Source organism: Cavenderia fasciculata (genome assembly GCF_000203815.1).
Source record: "Cavenderia fasciculata unplaced genomic scaffold Scf_Dfasci-G-o-33e01.r1-3, whole genome shotgun sequence".
Lineage (NCBI taxonomy): Eukaryota > Evosea > Eumycetozoa > Acytosteliales > Cavenderiaceae > Cavenderia > Cavenderia fasciculata.
In genome coordinates this window covers 108,801-129,871 of record NW_004457734.1, presented here as the reverse complement: position 1 = coordinate 129,871, position 21,071 = coordinate 108,801, and the positions used below count along the sequence as shown (strand labels likewise).

The window sequence follows — 21,071 nt, the reverse complement described above, 5'->3', positions numbered from 1 at the left end:
AGGTTTATTTTCTATTTATTTCACTTTATTTTAAAAGAAGAATAGTCATTGGATAAAGTTGGATTATGTACACATCGAAGTTTAAATCAATTTTTTGAATATAAAGGAGAGAAATTAAAAAAATTTACCATTAAAAAAATATCTATGCCAAGATGGGTGGATTGAAAAGATGGATTGGCAGAGAGAGATATTTTAAAAGACTTTCATTTTCATTCCCGAGTCGGGAAAGAAATACACCTGGTCAAAACATAATAACCGTTTCATTGCCGATGAAGATCATCACATCCCGTTGTTGTTGTTGTTGTTGTTGTTGGGAAATGGTGGTGATCCGTAATAATATCTTTTGGATGAAAACAAGTAACTTTAAAAGTATGATATAGTTAATTTAATTGGGAATAAATAAATTTATTAAATCTTATCCTAACGTTGGAAAAAAGTAAATTGTTGCTCTGAACCGTCATTGGGGATCCATTTTTGTAACATTTGACTGAGCATATCAATTTTAACTGGTTTTGGGAGGTAGTCGTCCATACCTGATGCCTTGGATTGGTCTTCTGCAGCTGTTGAATTGGCTGTCATTGCAATGATTGGAATGCGTTGACCTTTTGGTTCCAATTGACGGATGATCCTAGAGCATTCGAATCCATCCATCTCTGGCATTTGACAATCCATGAGAATGAGTGAAAAATTGTAATCTTCAGAGTTGAGAATATCAAGTACCTTGTTTCCGTCTGATCCTACAATCATGTCGTATCCTAGCTTATCTAGCTGTCTGACAATGATCTTTTGGTTGATAAGGTTGTCTTCTGCAACGAGAATACATTTTTTGGCCGATGCTTCAATCTCATTCGTGTCATTCATACCCTGATTATCTTGTTGGGTATTTATCGTCGTACTAGTGGTTGAAGTTGAAGTTGAAGTTGTTGTTGTTGTAGTTGTTGTAGTTGTTGCTGTTAGAGTATCGTTATTGTTATTATTATTATTTTGGTTATTGTTATTATTATTATTATTATTATTAGATTCTAAATTGGGAGAGGTGGGAGTAGAGGAAGGTGGAGTGAGTCGATAAGATGTTGGTTGAGTTTGAAGGATGAGGGTTGGAGAGCTTGGAGGGAGTGATGGGATGGGTGGAGGTGGAGGTGAAAAAGCCGATAATGAATATGGTGACAGTAAAATGCCACCAGTTGAAGAATTATTATTGTTAGTTCGAGTTTTATCATTATTATTATTATTATTATTATTATTATTATTATTATTGTTGTTGTTGTTGTTGTTGTTTGAATTGCCATTTGGTAATTCTTTACGAAGTTTTATCATTATTACAAATATTTTTACTACAAACAAAGAAGAAAAGGGTATTAGTAAGAGTCTTTTTTTTTTATCTATCTTTTTCTACATACGAAGAGTCTCTTAACAAGGTACTAATAACTTGAGTATATCTTAATGGTTTCATTAGATAAGCAGTTACTTTTGGATGACTGGCCCACGAAGATTTCGAATCACGTCCATATATATACACCTTTTCGTTGGTGACCAAGTCCAATAGCGATTTAATAAATCCAGAAGTATCACTCACCATGATTATATCAAATGGTGAGTCCATTTTCTTTGCCATTCTGAAAATATCAATTGCATTTTCAATTCTAAGAGATTCCATTGATTCATATTTAATAGCTGTCAATATTGAATGAATTGACATACGTAATTTTTGATTTGGTTCTACTACCAATACCTATAGAAATCAAAATAAATGGTTAATATTATTTATACTTTTTTGTTTTTGATTTTGATTTTTTTTTTTACCTTTTTAGTAATTTCAGAATTAAATTGTCTAAATTCAGGATAAAAGAATTGATTTGCAGGTGGAACACTTGATGGCAAATAATTTGGAGCAGCAATCAATAGTTTTAGACTAAACCAAAAAGTAGAACCTTGACCCTTTTTACTTTCAAAGGAAAGGGTACCACCCATGAGATCGACCAACTCTTTAACGATTGAAAGACCAAGGCCACTGCCTCCATGCTTACGAGAACTAGAACCATCAAGTTGAATGAATGGTACAAAGAGTTGACTGGCATTTTCGTGTGGAATACCAATACCAGTGTCTTGTACCGAGAATTTGAGTGAGATTTGATCACCCGACTCGTATTCGGTAGAGATTTCAATCAAAACATGACCGGCTTCGGTAAACTTGACGGCATTACTAACGAGATTGCTGAGGATTTGTTTGATACGTTTACGATCGCCAAAGAGTACTGGTGGCACTGGATATTCACGACCCATGATAAAGACGAGATCGATAGCCTTGGCATTGGATAGCTTAGAGTGTTCATGAAGCACTTGTTCAACCATTGAAACCAATTCAAAAGATGAAAAATCAAGTGTCATCTTGCCCGATTCGATCTTGCTGAAATCCAAAATATCGTCAATCAATGAAACAAGATTGTCTGTCGACTTTTTGATAGTTTCGGCATTGTCTCGCTGTGATGGTGTCAATTCCTTGCTGTCCAAAATGATTTGTGTCATACCGAGGATACCATGACACGGTGTACGAAGTTCATGCGAAATGTTGGCAATAAATTGTGACTTGAGTTTGTTGGCTTGGATGGCAGACTCTTCGGCCTGACGATACCGGGAGAGATCAAAGACAAAAGTGATGCACTGTTCGTCTGTACCATCGACCATGGCAGCAGAGATGAGTACAGGTACTTTGGCACCACTTCGATGAAAGTATGCCTTTTCAATTGGTTGACACCATCTCTTGCTCTTTAGTTCCTGGAGAGCTCTAGCGCTGATTTCATAGTATTCGGGTGGGGTCATCATCATCCAATCGACGTGTCCATTCTCTAGATCGCTACGACTATAACCAAAGGTGGAGAGAAAAGCATCGTTGGCATCGATAATAGTACCCTTGAGCGTTGAAAACATAACACCAAGGAGCGAAAGCTTGAACAATATATTGTAGGTGTCACGACAACGCTGGAACGTCTTTTTCTCGTCCTCGGTCATGAGCAGTTTCTTTTCCTTGAGCAAATTGGAAAAGGATTCGCCCGATAAAAAGTCGTCTTCAATGCCAAGCTTGAGTCGCTCGCCACGTGGCATTTCACAGACCGACTTGAAACGTTGAAACATTGATTCAAGAGAGACCTCTTCACGCACAGAAACAATGGCACCTTCGTTCATGACAAACGAGAATGACACACCCACCCATCCAACCTGTTCATTAGACTGTACCTTGTAGCCACGAAGCACATACAAGAGATAGTCACGGGAATCCATCCCCGTCATAAAATAGAATGCCTGTTGGATGTTGGCCGGTGACTCTAACGATGACGCACCCTCGATTTGGATGGTTTTGAATTTATCGGTGAGTTCGGAGCGGTTGCTGGGGTGCACCCAGAGAAGAAACTCTTCTAGAGAACGACCCTGGCAACGATTGTCATCCATTTTTTTGAAATAGACCATCTCTCCCTTGGAATTGGTACGCCAAACAATGACTGGTGACGATTGAAACATGGCCGAGAGGTTGTCAAAGTGTTCAAACAACTTTGCAAAACCACCTTGATAGGGTGTTGGTTGGATGTCCTCGGGAATAGAGGTGAGCATTCGAAGTTGGTTATTGAAAATGGTTAATCCAGATGGTGTTCTTGGTTGCGATATCTCTTGAAAGAAACAACAACATCCATCGGATAGTGGTCGAACGACAAGTGTCGCAGAGTATTGGTGTTGGCTCGATAGGTTATTAAGGAGTACTGGTTGTGATATTATTCTTTGTTGGGTGTAGGATTCAAAAATACATTGGTAGATGGATTCTAAATGACTGTCGTCATCATCGTCTTCCATATCTTCCTCTTCGCCATAAATGTCATGGCTACTACGACGACGATAGCTATTGTACGATTGGTGGCGACCACCATTACTACTACCAATGCCGCCGCCGGTAGTACTGCTGCTACTACTGCTGACACTGCAATCGTCGTCATCTGTATCGTCGTCCTCGGTCGATGAGAGAGACGACGTAGATGATGATAAATTCATTCTTTGGTGACGTTGATGTAGCTGTTGTTGTTGTTGTTGAAACAATCGTTGATTTTTAATCTCCATATCTATTTGTGATTTTCTATCAAAATCTAATTGAATTAATTCAAGCCTGCTTCTAATTGTATTGTTGTTGTTGTTGTTGACGCCGTTATTATTATTATTGTTAGTACTATTATTATTTTCATTATTATTATTATTAGTGGATTGTGAAGAAGAAGAAGCAGGGTTTGGTAACAACTCTGAAGATACCATTGCTTGAACGGTCGCTGAAATATGATAAGGTGAGCTGGTAGTGGTTGGAGATGATAGTGGTGATATGGAAGATTGAAGGTGTGCGTCATTATATATAAAAGAGGATGGTGAGGTTTCTGTTGAATCTGAAGGTTCGCAATGATGTTGTTGTTGTTGTTGTTGTTGATGTTGATGTTGTTGGTTTCCAGAATTTAGATTTGGATTATAGGCTGAGTCGTTTCCCAGTACCGACTTTACAATGTCGTCAGATTGTGCAGACAAAAGATTACATAAATATTGGTTGGATGTACCGTTGATTGAAGAGGCCGATAGAAATATATTGAGTACCGGCATTGGTAATATATGAAGAATGTCACTTGCATTGTTTACTGACATTTCTCTTAGTGGTGTATGTTGTTGTTGTTGTTGTTGTTGCTGCTGCTGCTGTGGCGGCTGACAATTATACATAGACGATCCCTGTGATGGAGGATATATAGAAGAGGATGAAGAATTCATTTGATCGTTCATTGTGTGGAGGAGATGGTGGTGGTGGTGTTGTTGTTGATGTTGCATGGGTAAGAAGAAGTGTGTTGAGCACTTTCTATCCCTTTTGTTTTAAAGATCTTCTATATCTCTCTCTGTCTCTCTTTGTATCTACTACTAATAATTGTGTTATTGTAAAAAGAAGAATATTATTCTATAGACAAGAAGAAGAAGAAGAAGATGCAATCTCTCTCTCTCTCTCTCTCTCACTCTTGTTAACTGAGAGGTCGTTGTTTTCGTTATCGTTGCTTCTATTGTTGTGTCTTCTTCTTTTTTGTTTTTTTTGTTTTTGTAATAAATAGCAATTGCCTATTGGATTGTTGATTTTGATTTTTTTTTAATTTTGTTTTTTGACCTTTGAAATTGCTTGCTCTAAAATAGGGTTCGAGATAATGGGAGGAGAAGAAGGATGGTATTAGCAATTGAGATTTAAATTTAAGATATTATATCACTAACTAAATCATCATCATCATCAATAATAATAATAATGATAATAACAACTTGTGGTTATTTACAATAAATATCTAAAGTCATAGCAACAACAAAAATGGAAATGAACCCAAAAATCGTTAAATAATAATAATAATAATATCTAACTTTAATATAAACAAACAAAAATAGACTATATATTTCGGGAAGATGAAGAAAGTAAAGAATAGACAGAGAAAAGAGGAGAAAAGAAAAAAAAAGGTAGTGATGAATGGTTGTATTTTGGTCAATTAATTCATTAAAGTAAAATGAACAAGGCAGACAGACTAGACTGCAAATCAATTTGTGGTATTGTGTGTCTGTCTATGTGTGAGTACGTCGCTTCGAATACTAAATGATCGATATAATACAACAAGCAAGATATGAAATTGCTAAGTGGTATTGTAGTAGTAGTAGTGATGTGGAAGATGAGGATGAGGGATGAAGAGTATGTATTATTATTATTGTTATTGGACAATCCAATAATGTCGATGTGATATATAGGTCTGTTCCCTCCTCCCACCCACCCCCGCTATATATTGTTCTACCACTACGCTCTACTACTATTGTGTGTGTGTGTTGTGTAAATATATATATATCATTATCACAAGATCAATTTGATGTAAATCTCTAATCAATTTCTAAACTTTGAATAACTAAACTTATTAAACAACTACTTTAAATGTTGTGATGATGATGACTGTATGACTAATTAATTAAAGATATGATTATTTGGCCTATATTATCTGTGTGCTGTGTGCCAATGTGTTGTGTTTACTGTTCTGTGGTGCTAACAATTGTTTTATCTATACCATCTATCTTTGATGTCGGGTATATCTTTCTTCTTCTTTCTTCTCCTTCTTTTGATTACTGTTTCTGCTTGTTTAAGTAGAGTTTTATATATAATATTGATTACAGTTCCTCTTTTCTTCTTCTTCTTCTTCTCCAAGTTGATAGAGTGCTGTAAAGAGAGTGAAGATGCAAAAGAAAGAAAGAAAGAGAGAAGAGTAGGTAGGTAGGTAGGTAGCTGTGGTGGATGATGGAACAATAATAATAATAACAATAATTATAGAGAAAAAGGGTGGTGATGATCGACCAGCAGCCAGCCAGCAGAAGAGAGGAGGAAGGAAAGAAAAGATATTTTATGAACAAGAGGGAGGTGGGGTAAAAAGATTGAGTGCTATTTTTTTGATAGAGAGGAGCGCTCCTCCACACGATTTACTTTTGTTGGTGCTGATATTATAAAAAATGTACGCGTGTGTCACCGATCAATTATAAATAGACTAAATCATGATGCACTCATTATCACTGTGTTGATTTCATAAAGTGAGTGTGTTGGTTGGTTCTAGAACAGAATATATACACCAACGACAACAACGACAATAACAACAACAACAACAACAACAACAAGTAAGATGAGTGTATATTCTGTTCAGCTGATACTACTACTACTAACTAATAAATACTACTATTACTTGATAATGAATGATTGATGAACTTACTTGATAAACTCTTTTGATCAATCATCTATCTAGAACTTGTTTAAAAATAGGTTTGTTTTCTACTCTCTCTCTCTTATTGTTGGTTGTTGTTGTTGTATTACATGTATTTCATAAAAATGAATGTGTATGTTATGTATGTTGGTTTATTTATGTGTAATTCTATTATTAATTCTGTTTGTTGGTTGTTCCTACCCAATAAAAAAGTCAACTACTCTGCAGTTATAATGGTATTGTTGTTGTTGTTGTTTAATCTTGTCAATATATTTAATCTATCTATCTATCTGTATATCTATGTCTCTTTGTGTTTATTGTGACCTTTTAATTCAAAGATGACTTGGCAAAGGGTGTGAAAAAAAAAACGACGAAAACTCAACTCACTCTATTTAGGGGATGTGAGAGAAGAGAGAGCCTGAGTCTGACATTCCATTCCAAAAGGATGGATGGGGCCGTGGATACAATATTAAATTTTAAAATGGCATCATTTAATTGGATTGAATCCTTTTTTGGATGGTCAAAGATCCAATTTTATTTTTTTTTCATAGCCATTCGGTTGGAATTATATCCAATTCTCTTTGAGAAATTTAAAAAACAAGTCCTCTCAATCTTCCATACGCCCTCTTTCAACAATTCTTTTATATTATTTCACTTCCCCCAATTGTACATCTATTACTAGTGTTATTGGGGGGGTTGAATTTAGAGAACGTTGATTTTGTCTACTTGAGGGGTAGAGGGGATCCCTATATATATATTGTGACATTTATATGTTTTTGGGCATCGATGATAATTGTTGGCCCTCCCATGGGTTATCCTTATTTATTTAAAAAACACAGGACAGGCCAACTTCATATAGGTAGACTCACTATATACATATCCCTTTAAATTAATTCTCTCTCCAATTGTGGTTATAGCTATACAAACATATCAAAAAAAACATTTAATAATTTATGAGAGATCTTTTTTTAATTAAAAAAAAACAAATTGGTCAATTAACCAAATTTTCCAAAAGATATATATGGTCACGGGGTAAATATATAATATATATATATATATATTATGATTATAACATCATCATCATTATGATACTATTATTTATTTTTTAAAGATACACATTGTGAACAACAATAATTATATTTTGTTTTTAATTTGTTGTTGGGATGGAATTTGGAATACAGTGAATTCTGAATCTAGAGACACCACCATCTGGGTAGACGTTGAGACGAATGTGAAGGTAATTAGAGTCTTGAACACAGTGTTCAAGCTCACGTTGGAAGAAATGACGGTGATGAGCAGAGAGTGGGGTGTTGGCAAGGATTTGAGTCCACTTGGCATCGGGTGAAGCTGGGTCGGTGGCATCGGTGGCATCGATAGAACAGCTGGTTGGGAAGTTACCCTTGAACCAATTAGTGTCTACTTCGATACGACGTACTTTACCGAGTGCGGCAAGACGAACAATGAGCCAGTCATTACCTGGACCACGACGACGCTTGGTCTCCCAACCATCACCCATATTGATACCACGACCTGGCATGATTACATTGTTTGCATTGCCATAAAACATATCACTGCACAATGGCACCAAACCACCGTTTTCAATGGCTGCCAAATCAACGAGTTCTCCTGGGATGACGAGTGACCAGTCCTTGGAGACGGCACCATAGACACGGAGACGGGCAACACCACCGTCTGGATAGATCTTGAAACGAAGATGAGTCACCTTTTTAGTGTTGGATTCAGTGGCAAAATATTGTTTGCTCTGTTCAATGTAACCGGCCTTGAGGTCAACCTTGGGCAAGATCTCCACCCACTTGTCACTCTTTTCCAACTTGTCAAAGGTTGGTTCGTGGTCGTCACACAATGCTTCAATCGATGCATGTGGTGGATAGTTACCTGTGAAATAGGCTGTATCAATCTCGAATCCCTTGATGACACCTGGAATACCTAATCTCAAAATACACCAATCATTACTTGGATTATGTCTTCTAGTTTCCCATCCGTCCTAAAAAGTAAATATTAAATAAAGTGATTAATAATTAGTTGTTGAACAACTAGACAATTGTTACTACTACTAATACTAATACTAATAATACATACCATCCATTTACCTGTATCAACAAATTTTTCTATTTAAAGAATAGTGGAGTAGAGGAGAGGAGAGAAGATGAGATTAATAAGATGATGACACTTACAATGTATTGTATTAATACTACATACCAGCATCCCAAACAGGTGGAGTTATTTTGATAAGATTTACACATGCAGCAAACCATTGATCAGAGCAACCAAGTACTTGACCACCAACCTTATCAGACAATAGTTCAGGATAGTCCTTTACAAAGCTTGGTAATTTACTTTTATCAACTTGTGTTTGTACCATTCTTTTTTAAGTTATTATTATTATCTATATTATTATTATCTATTATTATCTATTACTAATGAGTTGTAGTTTTGAAATGAAATGAATGGTTTCAAGCAATGCTGTTGAGTGACCTTCAATTTAGAATCAAATTTAATACATTGTTATTTTTCACTGGCATCATCACATGACAATGCATGAATCTGCGATGAAAAACTAATGATCTTTTTAAGATAATGAATGACCTCAGGGTAGATAGAACAAACGTAGTGTTGTTATCGAAATTTCTAAATCAGGTGTGTCCCTGTCTCTGTTGTTGATTAACATTATTTTACTGGTAAACACACATGTTGTTTGTGATTACTTTTGTAATTTATTATTTAAATTGACTGGTTAAATTAAGTAAATGCAAAGGAGATAAAAATAAACGAGGTTTGTTTTTTTAGATTTAAATATTCTACATGTTTAGAGATAAATATGATATCTCTAACTTTTCTTTTTTAAATAGTATATGGTGGGTAGGTGTGTGTGATTGATTGTTAATATTATTAGTGTCAGGAGGATGAGGATGAGGAAGGGCTGTACAAACAAATGGTTTGTATAAATGAAGAAAAATAGTGTCAAGATGGTTATTATTATTATTATTATTTTTAATAATTTATAATACCCAACGACCACCCAAGATATTTAAGAAACGGATCATCATATAAGCGAGTCCGACTATAAAACTATAAATACAAAGGAATAGGAAACCATTTGGTCTCTTGTTCCATGGAATGATGATCGGTAGTTTGAGGTAGGACAATGAAACATAGGTTACCACAAACTCGGTGAGCAATGATGCAAAGAATTGAATAAACATGATGGCCAATTGAAAGGTAATATCTAATTGACTTCTTTCAAATACGAAAAAGAATGAACAAATTAAAAACGTTGCAATAAATGATGCTAAAAGAAAAAGAGAAAGAGAAAGAAAGAGTTAATATCGGTTTAATTGAGTTTAATTACTATTATAATCGTCATTATTATTATTATTATTATTATTATACATACAAGCAACTTCATAAATAAGTTCATATGATTGATATTCGGCGTACAATGGAAGATTATGTGCAATATAAAATTTGGCATTGGTTGAGAATCTACAAAATACTCTGACAATGACAGCGTCTCTTGCTCTCAATGAACATTTCCAAACCATATCTACCAATGAAATGATTACAGATGAAATAATAACACCAGAGTATGAATTCATTGTTGAACCAAAGAATCTACCATAAAATGTATTAAAACATAGTGGACTAGAGAGGTAACAAAAATGTAATTAATACCAAATATTCTATTTCTTTTCTTTTTCTTTTTTCTTTTTCTTTTCTACTTACATCATAATAAAAGCAATACTTGATCTTGGACCTAATTTATGTAATTGACTTGCACAAATTCTTGAAACCAATAAACAAACGGCAGTTACAAATGGATGAACGATAATTCTAACCAAGAGACGTGAGTTATCAGATGTTGAAGATGCCAAATACCATTTCAAAAGGAGATAATCGTACATGATGAGAAAGATACCAAGGATGATGAATGGAAAAGTAAACCAAAAGCAATACATTTTAGTTTTGAGTGAATAGGCACCAATGACATAGGAAACAACCACCATTCCTCCAAGTGAAAGTAAATACTTTGGTAAAAGATTCAATGTCCCAGTAATATCATAGTATCGAATCAAAGCAGTTGAAACAAACGATAAAATGTGAATGGCTACTTGGAATGGTATCGCCACTTTTGTTTTCTTGTGTCCAAATTGTACTCTACTAACTACATATCCAATACTAACTAAAAATTGCTAAATAAATATGAAATAAAAATTGGGTCAATAAAATATATTACATTATTGAATTGTTTAGGATTGTTTGAAATGACTATACTATACCTCTGTTACGATACCACTAATAAACCATAATACCTTTTCCCATGTTATCCATTGATTTGAGAATATACCTCTATTACCAATAGCAACATAAAACAATACATAGAGACAACAAGTAATGACCACCAACATGGCAACCAAAAACAATTCTGCATGATATTTGAGTGCCTCTAATAAATACTCTAATCTAAAGATATTTTTTGGTTTGATAAATATCTTTCCTTGAAGTACTTGATCTTCTACCAATTGTCTCTCTACTGAACGATCCAATCTCTTCTCTTCATCCTTTTCTCTTCCAACTTTGTTTGAATTAATATCTGCTCCATCCTCCAAATCCGCTGATTCAGATGATGTTGAAGATGTTCCAGAGTCTCTTAGTTCTTGAAATTCAACTTTTTTTACAATTGTAGTAGAGGTTGTATTGCCAAGTATTTCCGTAGTTGAAGATTCTAAACCAACATTTTCAATAGTATCTGGAACTGTAATCATAATAGATTTTGGTTCCAAATCATCATCACTATTATTATTTATATTATTATTATTTTGATTATTACTATTATAATCGTCATTATTATTATTATTATTATTATTATTATTATTATTATTATTATTATTATTATTATTATTATTATTATAAATTGTGATATTTTCTGTTGGTCTTGGAGATATTTCACTTCTTGGAGATACCCTATTTCTTGGTGATACTCCACTTCTTGGAGATGGATTTCTACTGGAAGGTGAACTTTTTGAAGTTGAAGATAATGGAGCCAAGTTTAGAGGTGCAACTTTTCTGGTTGATTTTCTCTTGTTTTGTTGGTCTGTAAGTTCTTCATTTGTTTGTTGTTGTTGTTGTTGAGTTTCACCTCCTGCTGAAGAATCTTCTTGGTCTCCATTAATATTGGTTGTTGTGTTTGACCTTTTTTTTGCACCAACAACAATGTCATACAGTTCAAACATATAACTCATCTTTTCCTTCTTCTTTTAAATATATATAAATTATTATTATTATTATGCGTATGGAGAGACTAGTATTACAAAAAGAAAAAAATAGAAAAGAAAAGAAAAGAAACGAACGAAAGGAACTGAGTGATTCTAGATGAGATTGTAAACGAAGATCTCGATGGGTTTTAAAAGTACAGATGAAAGTTTGAAAGACGAGGACCGACAAGTATGTCAGCTGATGGTAGTGATACAAAAAAAAAAGAATATATAAATGCAAAGTTATTTGATTGGACTAAACAAAATGAGTCACGATGGATGGCAAGCAAGGGGGTTATAGTTAGATGATGCAACGAGCTTATTGTTGTCTAAAGAAATATCCTTTGCCATCGATGAGTCGCACCACCCACCATACCCATCAACAAAAGAATCTATCTATGGGGGTTTACTTGTAGCCTTGTTATTACAACACCAAGTTTTATAAAGGGATGGGCAAACCTTGACAAGGTTTCCATCGCACCGATAGCTTACAGTGACGGTTGTTGTGCGAAATTGAAATTCACACCTCCCAACCCAACAAACCATCTAGACCAAAGACAAAAATATCTTTGGGGTTTTCTCCCTGTCCAATGATTGGATGCAACAGTTAAAAATGAGGTTTAGCCCAATCGAAAATCTGAGGTGGTCATATGATCAGAGAGAAATTCGTAAGGGCGAGCCCTTTGAAAAAATTGATCTTTGCAGCGATGTGACAAAGGTTAAACCTCCCAACGGGAGACCATAGACAACCTTTCTAATAATACGACTGTCGCGGTCGGGTGTTCATTGGTTGATTGATCAGATATTCTTTGTGAAAATAAAATGGTGCTATGAATAAATAAATCTAGCTATGAATAGTTTAGTATCACGATACATACCAAAAGATAATTAGATATAATATTAGAAACAATCGAGAAAGAATCAATATCGAATATCTCGGCATTTAAGTTATTGATTTCGACAACAGTCTATTCTTTAAATACTATTCTTCTTAAAGATAAACATAATTCTCTCTCTCTAAAGCTTTGAAGAATAAGCAACAACCGCACTTTGAGCAAAAAAATTAATATTAATACTTTGAGCAATTTTCACTTGAGAGGGAAATTTTGAAATTTAATAATGAACATCAACAAACTACGAACATATTAATTTATATTTAATAATGCTCGAGGATCAAGATGAATAAAGAAAGCAATATGGATGAAGGCAGTATCGAGGAAGACGAAGACCAAGAGGTTGAGCAACCTACAAGACGACCACCAGCATCATCATCATCATCAGCATCAACAACAAAACAAACACCAAAAGATGCAAACTTTAAACATCTTACAAAGAATGTTTATTATGGTGTAAACTATCCTGCCAATGTAGTCAATATAGATAAATGTTTAAATACTTTGGGTGGTATCAATCAAATATCTTATGTATGTGTTGAAGTTCATTCACAGTATAGTATAGAGGCAACTGTTATGTTCTATTATGACTTATTGTATCTCTCTCTCTCTCTCTCTCTCTCTCTCTCTGTATGTTTAGTGTCTTCAATCAAATGAACCAACAGATCATTTACAACTTAATTTCAGACCAAACTATCCCAATAGTAGATCGGCATTTGGTGATAAAGCTCCATCTTGTAATTTATTGTTAAGAGTTAGAAAGACGAAACCATTGGTTGTTAAACTAGAAACTCCTGCTCCACCTTCTTCTTCTTCTTCCTCTTCGACAACAGCATCGATAGTACCAAACAAAAATGAACCACCATTTCAAGCAGATATCATTGCAATTATACCAACATCTATCGATTTTAATTGTAAGTACTAAAAGTAGTAGGTTGTTAAATATTTTGAAATCAATCATCTAACATTTGATCAACATTAAGCAATGAGTGATTTCCAATATACAGTTAGAGCACAACCACAAAACAAAGTAAATGTTGATATAGAATATACTAGTGGTAATGATCCAAACAAAGAAGAACGTCAAGATGAAGAACTAAATACAATACCATCAATCTTTTCTCGTATTGATAAACCACAAAACTATCAATTCAAAATTAATCCTTTGGCTACATTTGATCCAGATGTATTGTATACCCAAGTCATCGTTGTCCAAGTGTATATTTATTAATCACAATTTCATTTTCTCTCTTTCTTTCTTTAGACAAGACAATTTACACTCAAATCTAGCTTTGCAACTGCATTTAGAACAAAAGTGGTTCAATTCCCAGCTGGTATCACACCTCAAGAACCGTTACAGAAATTTGTGTCAAAGTCTCCAAACTCTACTTTACAAAGGACATATAATGTACTCAAAGAAATGTTTGAGGAAAGACCTATATGGTTGGTAGAACCACTTAAAGATTATCTTCAAAAGAGAGGAGGTTTCCTCAAAGATATTAGAGCAACACAACCCTATCTTTCTTATTCATTTAAAAAAGGTCCTTGGAGAAATTGTTATATTCGATTTGGTTATGATCCAAGAATTCGTAATGAATCAAGAATGTAAGTACCAAAAAAAAAAAACAATTTGATAACAACAAACTATTAAACACCATATTACTTTAGTTATCAAGTTGTAGATTTTAGACTAGAAACACAAGATGAAGAGGGAACTGGTAGAGCACCTGCTAAAAGATTTACTGCACCTAGACGTAAACCTAACAGTGTTCCATTCAATACATTTAGTCAAAATGAAGATAATCAACCAAAAGAAAGTAGTATTAATAGTACTATTGATAATAATAATAATAATAATAATAATAATAATAATAATAATAATAATAATAATAATAATAATAATAATAATAATAATAATAATAATAATAATAATAGTGATTTAGATAATAGTCCAAATGATGATAATGAAAATAATAATAATAATAATCATAGTCATCATGAACAACCAGAATATGTACCACCTTTATATGATTATACTTATAGAGAATGTCCTACCCGTTCATCAATCTTTTTCCAAATTATTGATCTTGAAGAAGAAAATGATCATCTTCAAATTAAAAAAACTATAATGTCTGCACCCATGCCAACACAATGCGATGTAAGTAGATAGATAGATAGATAGTTTGAAACATCACTCTCTCTAAACACACAATTATTTACCAATAATTATTATTTTTTTTAAAAAAGAAAACGATGGGTTGGCTTTTCAAAATGGATTGGGAACGCCTCTATCGTTTGATCAAGGATAAATTTGGGCTTAAACTACCATTAAAGTATACACTCAAGGGCCAAGGACGTAAAAAGGGTTCTACTAAAAAGAATGCTGCCAAATCAAGAAAAAATAACAACAAAATGGACCAAGACGAAAAGATGAGCGAAGATGAAAACTATAGTGGAGCCAACAACATGCACGATGACGATGGATACCTCTCAGATGACGATGAAATGATAGACGACGAAGAAATACAAGATGACCAAGAAGATTCATCTTTGGAGGAGGAAGAGGAGGATCAAATTGAAGGCGAAGGAGGAGATGATGAGCATCTTGGACAAAAAGATATTCTTAGTCAGTTGATTGCAGACCAAGTTGATGAGGATCAAAACAAATTCGACGATGGTGGAGTATTTGAATACTTTGATGGTGATGATCTAGAACAAGATGATGACGAAGAAGATTACACACAAAACGATCCCAATAAAAATGTAACTCCAAAGAATTAATTGATCAATTAATATATTAATATATATAAATATGCACGCATCAGAGTTCTTCATTGAAAAAAAAGGGCGGGGATGCATTTTGATTGAGATTTTTAACCGTTGACAATTATTTTTTCCCATTCAAACCAGTTTGTGTGGTTAGGGATAGACACATTGTTTTTTTTTTTTTCACTACCAATCAGAATATCATCAAGATAATAACAATTGATATCAATAATAATAATAATAGCAATAACTTACTTGATATATATCTATCTATAAAGAGTGTAGGTTAAAAATAAAACAATAATAATATCTTCTTTTAATCACAATTTCAATATCAAAATTAATTAACTTTTTTTTTTTTTGCTTATCTATTTTAGATATTTCCTTCCTCTCTTTGTGTATATAAATAGAGATATATAAATATAAATATATTAACAACAACAATAATAATAATAATAACAACAGGACAGATAGATAGCATACAAGAAAGAAAGAATAGAGCTCTCTCCATCCACTCTGTGTTGTGTTTTGTATATAAATTTAAAATCACATGATGTCTTTTTCCTTACATGAAAGGACACCTCCTTCCCAGCATTCAACTTCAGTTAATAATAATAATAGTAATAATACAAGCTCAACCTCATTTGCACCTCAATGGGTGGAGGTGGGTTCTTCTACCAACTTGCAACACCAACAAATGTTGCAACAACAACAACAACAACAACAATATCATCATCATCAACAACAACAACACATAAATAATGTAAATAATGTTCATAGTATTTATCAAAATTCAACCTCTTCATCATCATCATCATCATCAACACCTACTACTAATGACTATAGACAAAAAGTAATCCAACAACAATATGGATTCCAACAACAACAACAAAATTCATCTCAATCATCTTTTATGTACCAAAAACAACAACAACAACAACAGAGTTCATCCTCTTCATCATCGATTGGAATGTATCAATCGGAATTAAATGATGGAACGGATAGAATTTTAAATAATGGTGTACACCATAATTTACACATGAGCAATGGAGGTGTAACAAGTGAATTTGTAGATAGAGTTTCATCCATTAGTGTTTTAAATGATCATGAACAACAACAACAACAATACCAACAGCAATCACCATTTCTTGCTGCCAATGGAGGAGGAGGAGGTCTTGGTAAATCTGGAATGGGTATACCAACATCTTTATCATCGTCAAACAACAGTGTAAATAACCAACAACAACAACAACAACAACAACAACAAATCCAACATCAATCACCATCACTTGGCATGAATACAAGACCACTATCACCTTCAAATTTTAGCCAATTATTTTCCATATCGATGCCAACCTCTAATGACTTTATGGATAATATGTTTTCGGTTCCTTTTGATCCATTTACAAATAATAATAATAGCAATAATAATATACACGCCAATAATACTAATAATAATAATAATAATAATAATAATCAATATTTCCAACAACAGAATGGATTATCACATTCTCAAAGTAAAATACAAAACCAAAGACCTACAACACCAGGATTATTAGGTCTCACTTCTCCAACATTACAACAAGAACATATATCGTCAAGTAACAATGGAATTAATTATAATAGTGTAAATGTTTCATCTTCCCCAATTTTAGGTAATCAACAATCATCATCATTACGATTCTCTCAACAAAATATTTTAAATCAACAACAACAAATCCAACAACTACAACAACAACAACAACAGCAACAACAAATATTACAACAACAAATGTTACAACAACAACAACAACAACAACTACATTTACAACAACAACAACAACACCATCATCACCAACAACAAATCCATCATCAACACCAACATCATCATCAACAACAACAACAACAACAACAACAACATCAACAACACTTTGAACAACAACAACAAACAATACATTTACAAACTCAAACAACATCCCTACCAACCAATAGTAATAATAATCATTCCAACATTCCACAAATAATATCAATTGCAACATCTGAAATTGTAATTGATGAAGAAAATTTCCCAACATTGAATAGTATAGTTAAAAAGACAACCAATCTTACTTTGTCCTCTGACAATAGTAAAGAGGCACAAAAAAAGAAAAAGGAAATTGTAAATAATACAACTGCCATTCCAGCCAACAACACTACTACTACTACTACTACAAACAAAGTGGATATGGCACAGGAAAAGGTAAAGTTATCATGGCACGAGTTCCAAAGTCTCTCTTCCAACGGAAGCGAGCCCAATGAAATTGATGAACATGCCAGTCGTGTACTTTGGGTAGGAAACATTGGACTTGACGTCACTGAAGAGGAATTAAAAACAGAGTTTAGTGTTTATGGTGACCTAGAAAGTGTTAGGATCCTACACGACCGTTTTTGTGCATTTGTTAATTTCAAAGATACATCCCATGCCTCTTTGGCCAAAAAAAATATGCATAATCAAGTTATTGGAAGTCAATTTATTGTTGTTAATTTTAGACATTCAAATAATAATACCACTAATAATAATAAGCAAGATGATAATAATAATAATAATTTAAATAATTTTAATACTAGTCCAATTAGTAATCCATCATATAATAATAATAATAATAATCCAAATAATAATAATAATATTTCCAACAATAATAATAATATCATTCATAACAACAGTACTAGTATAGATCCTTCTTCTTCTTCTTCTCAAAACACATTATCTCGTGCAATATATATAGGAAATGTGTCTGAAAATTTAACAGAAAAGGACATTAGAAGAGAATGTGAAAAATATGGTGAAATTGAATCAGTTAGAGTATTAAGAAAGAAAGCATGTGCTTTTGTCAATTTCATAACAGTTGCTACTGCCACAGCTGCTCTACAGGCATTGAATGGAAAAAGATTGGGTGACACTGTTGTTCGTGTAAACTATGGTAAACCTCAACCCCAACTATCTTCATCAACTGAGAATAATAATAATAATAATAGCCAACATTCCAATCATATCAATCATAAAAATTGGAATTAATTTATCAAAGGTATGTATAATAATTATTAAAAAAATACAAAGAATCTCTTCCAAAATCTAACTCCATCTCTCATAACCAGATAGGTCCATGAATCCATGGTTCCAAAGATTCAAATATTAAATAATAATAATCATTAAATATATATTTATATAAAAATAAAAAAAAAGTAAAATTGTTGTTGATTTTAAACTAAAATATCTCTATTATCTATTATTATTATTATCTAGGAGGTTATTATTTATTATTATTGGATTATCTATTCATCTGAAGCATCAGAATCTGATCCATCAGATTCCATTAAAATGGGCATTGCTATTGGTATACGTCCACGAGTTCTACTTGTTGGCATATCTCCTTTGAATGGATAACTCAAAGAATCATTGTCATCACCAGAACCACTTTCATCATCTGATCCTTTATGCTTTCGTTTCTTGTCTGTTGATTTGTCTGATGACGATGATTTCTTGTCTGATGATGATGACGATGATGATTTTTTAACTGGTGCTGGAGCGGCCTTTTTATCTTTGCTGCTTGATGATGATGACTTTTTACTGACACTACTGCTACTGCTACTTGTTTTCTTCTTCTTTTTTCTGTCTTCTTCGCTACTCTCAGAATCTGATGATGGTGAATATGAATCATCTTCGCTTTCGCTATAGTCACTATCATCGTCTTTGACGACAAATCCATCATCTTCATAGGAATCTTCTCCACTTGGTTCCTCTTCATCTTCGACCTTTGTCTTTCTTGAATTGAGTGATATTGATTGTACTCTAGCATTGCTAGTGCCACTGCTACCTTGAGGCTTTGAAGTGGGAGCAGATGGCTTTCTCGTAGAGGTACCCATCGATTTATTCTCTGGATTTCCAGCCCTCTTTTTAGCAGCTAGTGCATCCAACCTTTCTTTCATTGATGACATTATATTCTTATTCTTCTTTGTTAGTTGTAGAAAACCAATCTAATTAAATCGACAGCTGCTTCGCATTCATTAATGATAAATCTAAAATCATGTGATGACCGTGTGCAATGAAAAATAAAAAAAAATAAAAAGTTCAAACTCTTGTTCCAACCATGTTTTAATTTGAATTGAAACCATTGAATCTACACCGTAATCTTTGAGTTTGGCAAATGATGATCAGAGAACAATATAGATACAAGGCAGTGGAAGAAAGCTCATACCTAATCCTTGTAGAGTTTCATTTGAACCTTGGTTAACAACAGCTGTCTCTTCCAGTATACTTTGCTACCAATTGATCCCCATGCAACTGATGTCACCTGTACAAATCCACAAAAATTGTTCATTGGTAGTACTAAAATTGTACTATTAATATTACCTATATCAGAAATATCAAAAAGACTGCTAATTCATTACAAAACATATCATCATTGAGTGACAGGCAATCCCCTCCTTTCTTTCATTCATTATACGAACTGGCTTATCCTCATTTAGCATTTATATTATAGATAGATACTACTGGATATGGATTAATAATGATCAGATCTCTACCTATATGAAACACAACAAAGAAGAGATGGGGAGTGGTCTGAAAGAGTGATCTATAACTATCTAGATGAGCGACCCCATCTCATCATCATTATCCTCATCCACTCATAGTTACTATAAAAAGGAATACTACTAAATTTATGAATCAAAAGAGAGAGAGAGAGAACTGTGACTTGGACATCAGAGCAGGGGCATCACCCACACTCTCACCAAAATTAATTAATCCCCCCCAACAAAAGCAAAAAGATAGGAAATTAAAAAACATTCTCATTTTTTTTTATTATGTTCACAAGAGATAGAGAGAGATACAGATATTATCATAAACATATTTATTCAAGTCATCGTTACAAAGTCACAATTTTCACATATATTATACCATCACAGCATTTAATTAGCATCATACTAGTACAATTATAAATATTGCTTGTTCCTTTTTTTATACTTTTATTTATATCAACATGTCAAATATTTTCTCTCCATTGGTCAATGATCATCTACCAACTGAACCAACTCCACTATTTCCACCACCACACCAGAACCCAACTAAAAACAAACCAAAATCAACAACTTTACAAAAAAGAAAAAAAACTCAGACTAAAAAGACAGATAATAATAATAGTAAAGCGCCAACCAAAAAAATCAAAGATATCAATGTTATTGTCACAAATTTAAAAAGAAATATAATGGTGGCAACCTGTATGTATAAAACGATAAAAAAGATGAATTTATTAAAGATTCATTTTCCCTATTATTAACCCTTCTTTTTTTTCTTTCTCTATCCAAAAAGATAATCATTTAAAATTATTATTTTCCACCTACAAGGA

The 21,071-nt window shown here is 33.3% G+C and overlaps 7 protein-coding genes across 7 annotated transcripts; 2 read left to right on the top strand and 5 right to left on the bottom strand.

Moving 5' to 3' along the window:
* Positions 1 to 260: 260 nt before the first annotated feature.
* On the bottom strand, positions 261 to 1,317 carry DFA_04276 (uncharacterized protein; the record flags this gene model as incomplete). The annotated part of the gene is made up of 2 exons (XM_004359952.1): positions 261 to 361; positions 426 to 1,317. 2 exons carry the CDS (start codon positions 1,315 to 1,317, stop codon positions 261 to 263), a joined length of 993 nt encoding a protein of 330 aa, XP_004360009.1.
* Positions 1,318 to 1,378: 61 nt separating this feature from the next.
* dokA (histidine kinase) lies at positions 1,379 to 4,668 on the bottom strand (the record flags this gene model as incomplete). The annotated part of the gene is made up of 2 exons (XM_004359951.1): positions 1,379 to 1,732; positions 1,804 to 4,668. 2 exons carry the CDS (start codon positions 4,666 to 4,668, stop codon positions 1,379 to 1,381), a joined length of 3,219 nt encoding a protein of 1,072 aa, XP_004360008.1.
* Positions 4,669 to 7,923: 3,255 nt separating this feature from the next.
* Positions 7,924 to 9,159, bottom strand: allC (allantoicase; the record flags this gene model as incomplete). Its single annotated transcript, XM_004359950.1, has 3 exons — positions 7,924 to 8,781; positions 8,877 to 8,905; positions 8,997 to 9,159. The coding sequence occupies 3 exons, from the start codon at positions 9,157 to 9,159 to the stop codon at positions 7,924 to 7,926; spliced, it is 1,050 nt and encodes a 349-aa protein (XP_004360007.1).
* Positions 9,160 to 9,796: 637 nt separating this feature from the next.
* DFA_04273 (uncharacterized protein) lies at positions 9,797 to 12,037 on the bottom strand (the record flags this gene model as incomplete). The annotated part of the gene is made up of 4 exons (XM_004359949.1): positions 9,797 to 10,086; positions 10,147 to 10,409; positions 10,521 to 10,987; positions 11,075 to 12,037. 4 exons carry the CDS (start codon positions 12,035 to 12,037, stop codon positions 9,797 to 9,799), a joined length of 1,983 nt encoding a protein of 660 aa, XP_004360006.1.
* A 1,208-nt stretch (positions 12,038 to 13,245) lies between these two features.
* Positions 13,246 to 15,723, top strand: gtf3c5 (transcription factor IIIC-epsilon subunit; the record flags this gene model as incomplete). Its single annotated transcript, XM_004359948.1, has 6 exons — positions 13,246 to 13,473; positions 13,583 to 13,856; positions 13,950 to 14,158; positions 14,207 to 14,547; positions 14,611 to 15,100; positions 15,190 to 15,723. The coding sequence occupies 6 exons, from the start codon at positions 13,246 to 13,248 to the stop codon at positions 15,721 to 15,723; spliced, it is 2,076 nt and encodes a 691-aa protein (XP_004360005.1).
* A 538-nt stretch (positions 15,724 to 16,261) lies between these two features.
* On the top strand, positions 16,262 to 18,742 carry DFA_04271 (uncharacterized protein; the record flags this gene model as incomplete). The annotated part of the gene is made up of 1 exon (XM_004359947.1): positions 16,262 to 18,742. One exon carries the CDS (start codon positions 16,262 to 16,264, stop codon positions 18,740 to 18,742), a length of 2,481 nt encoding a protein of 826 aa, XP_004360004.1.
* Positions 18,743 to 18,999: 257 nt separating this feature from the next.
* Positions 19,000 to 19,662, bottom strand: DFA_04270 (uncharacterized protein; the record flags this gene model as incomplete). The annotated part of the gene is made up of 1 exon (XM_004359946.1): positions 19,000 to 19,662. One exon carries the CDS (start codon positions 19,660 to 19,662, stop codon positions 19,000 to 19,002), a length of 663 nt encoding a protein of 220 aa, XP_004360003.1.
* Positions 19,663 to 21,071: the final 1,409 nt, after the last annotated feature.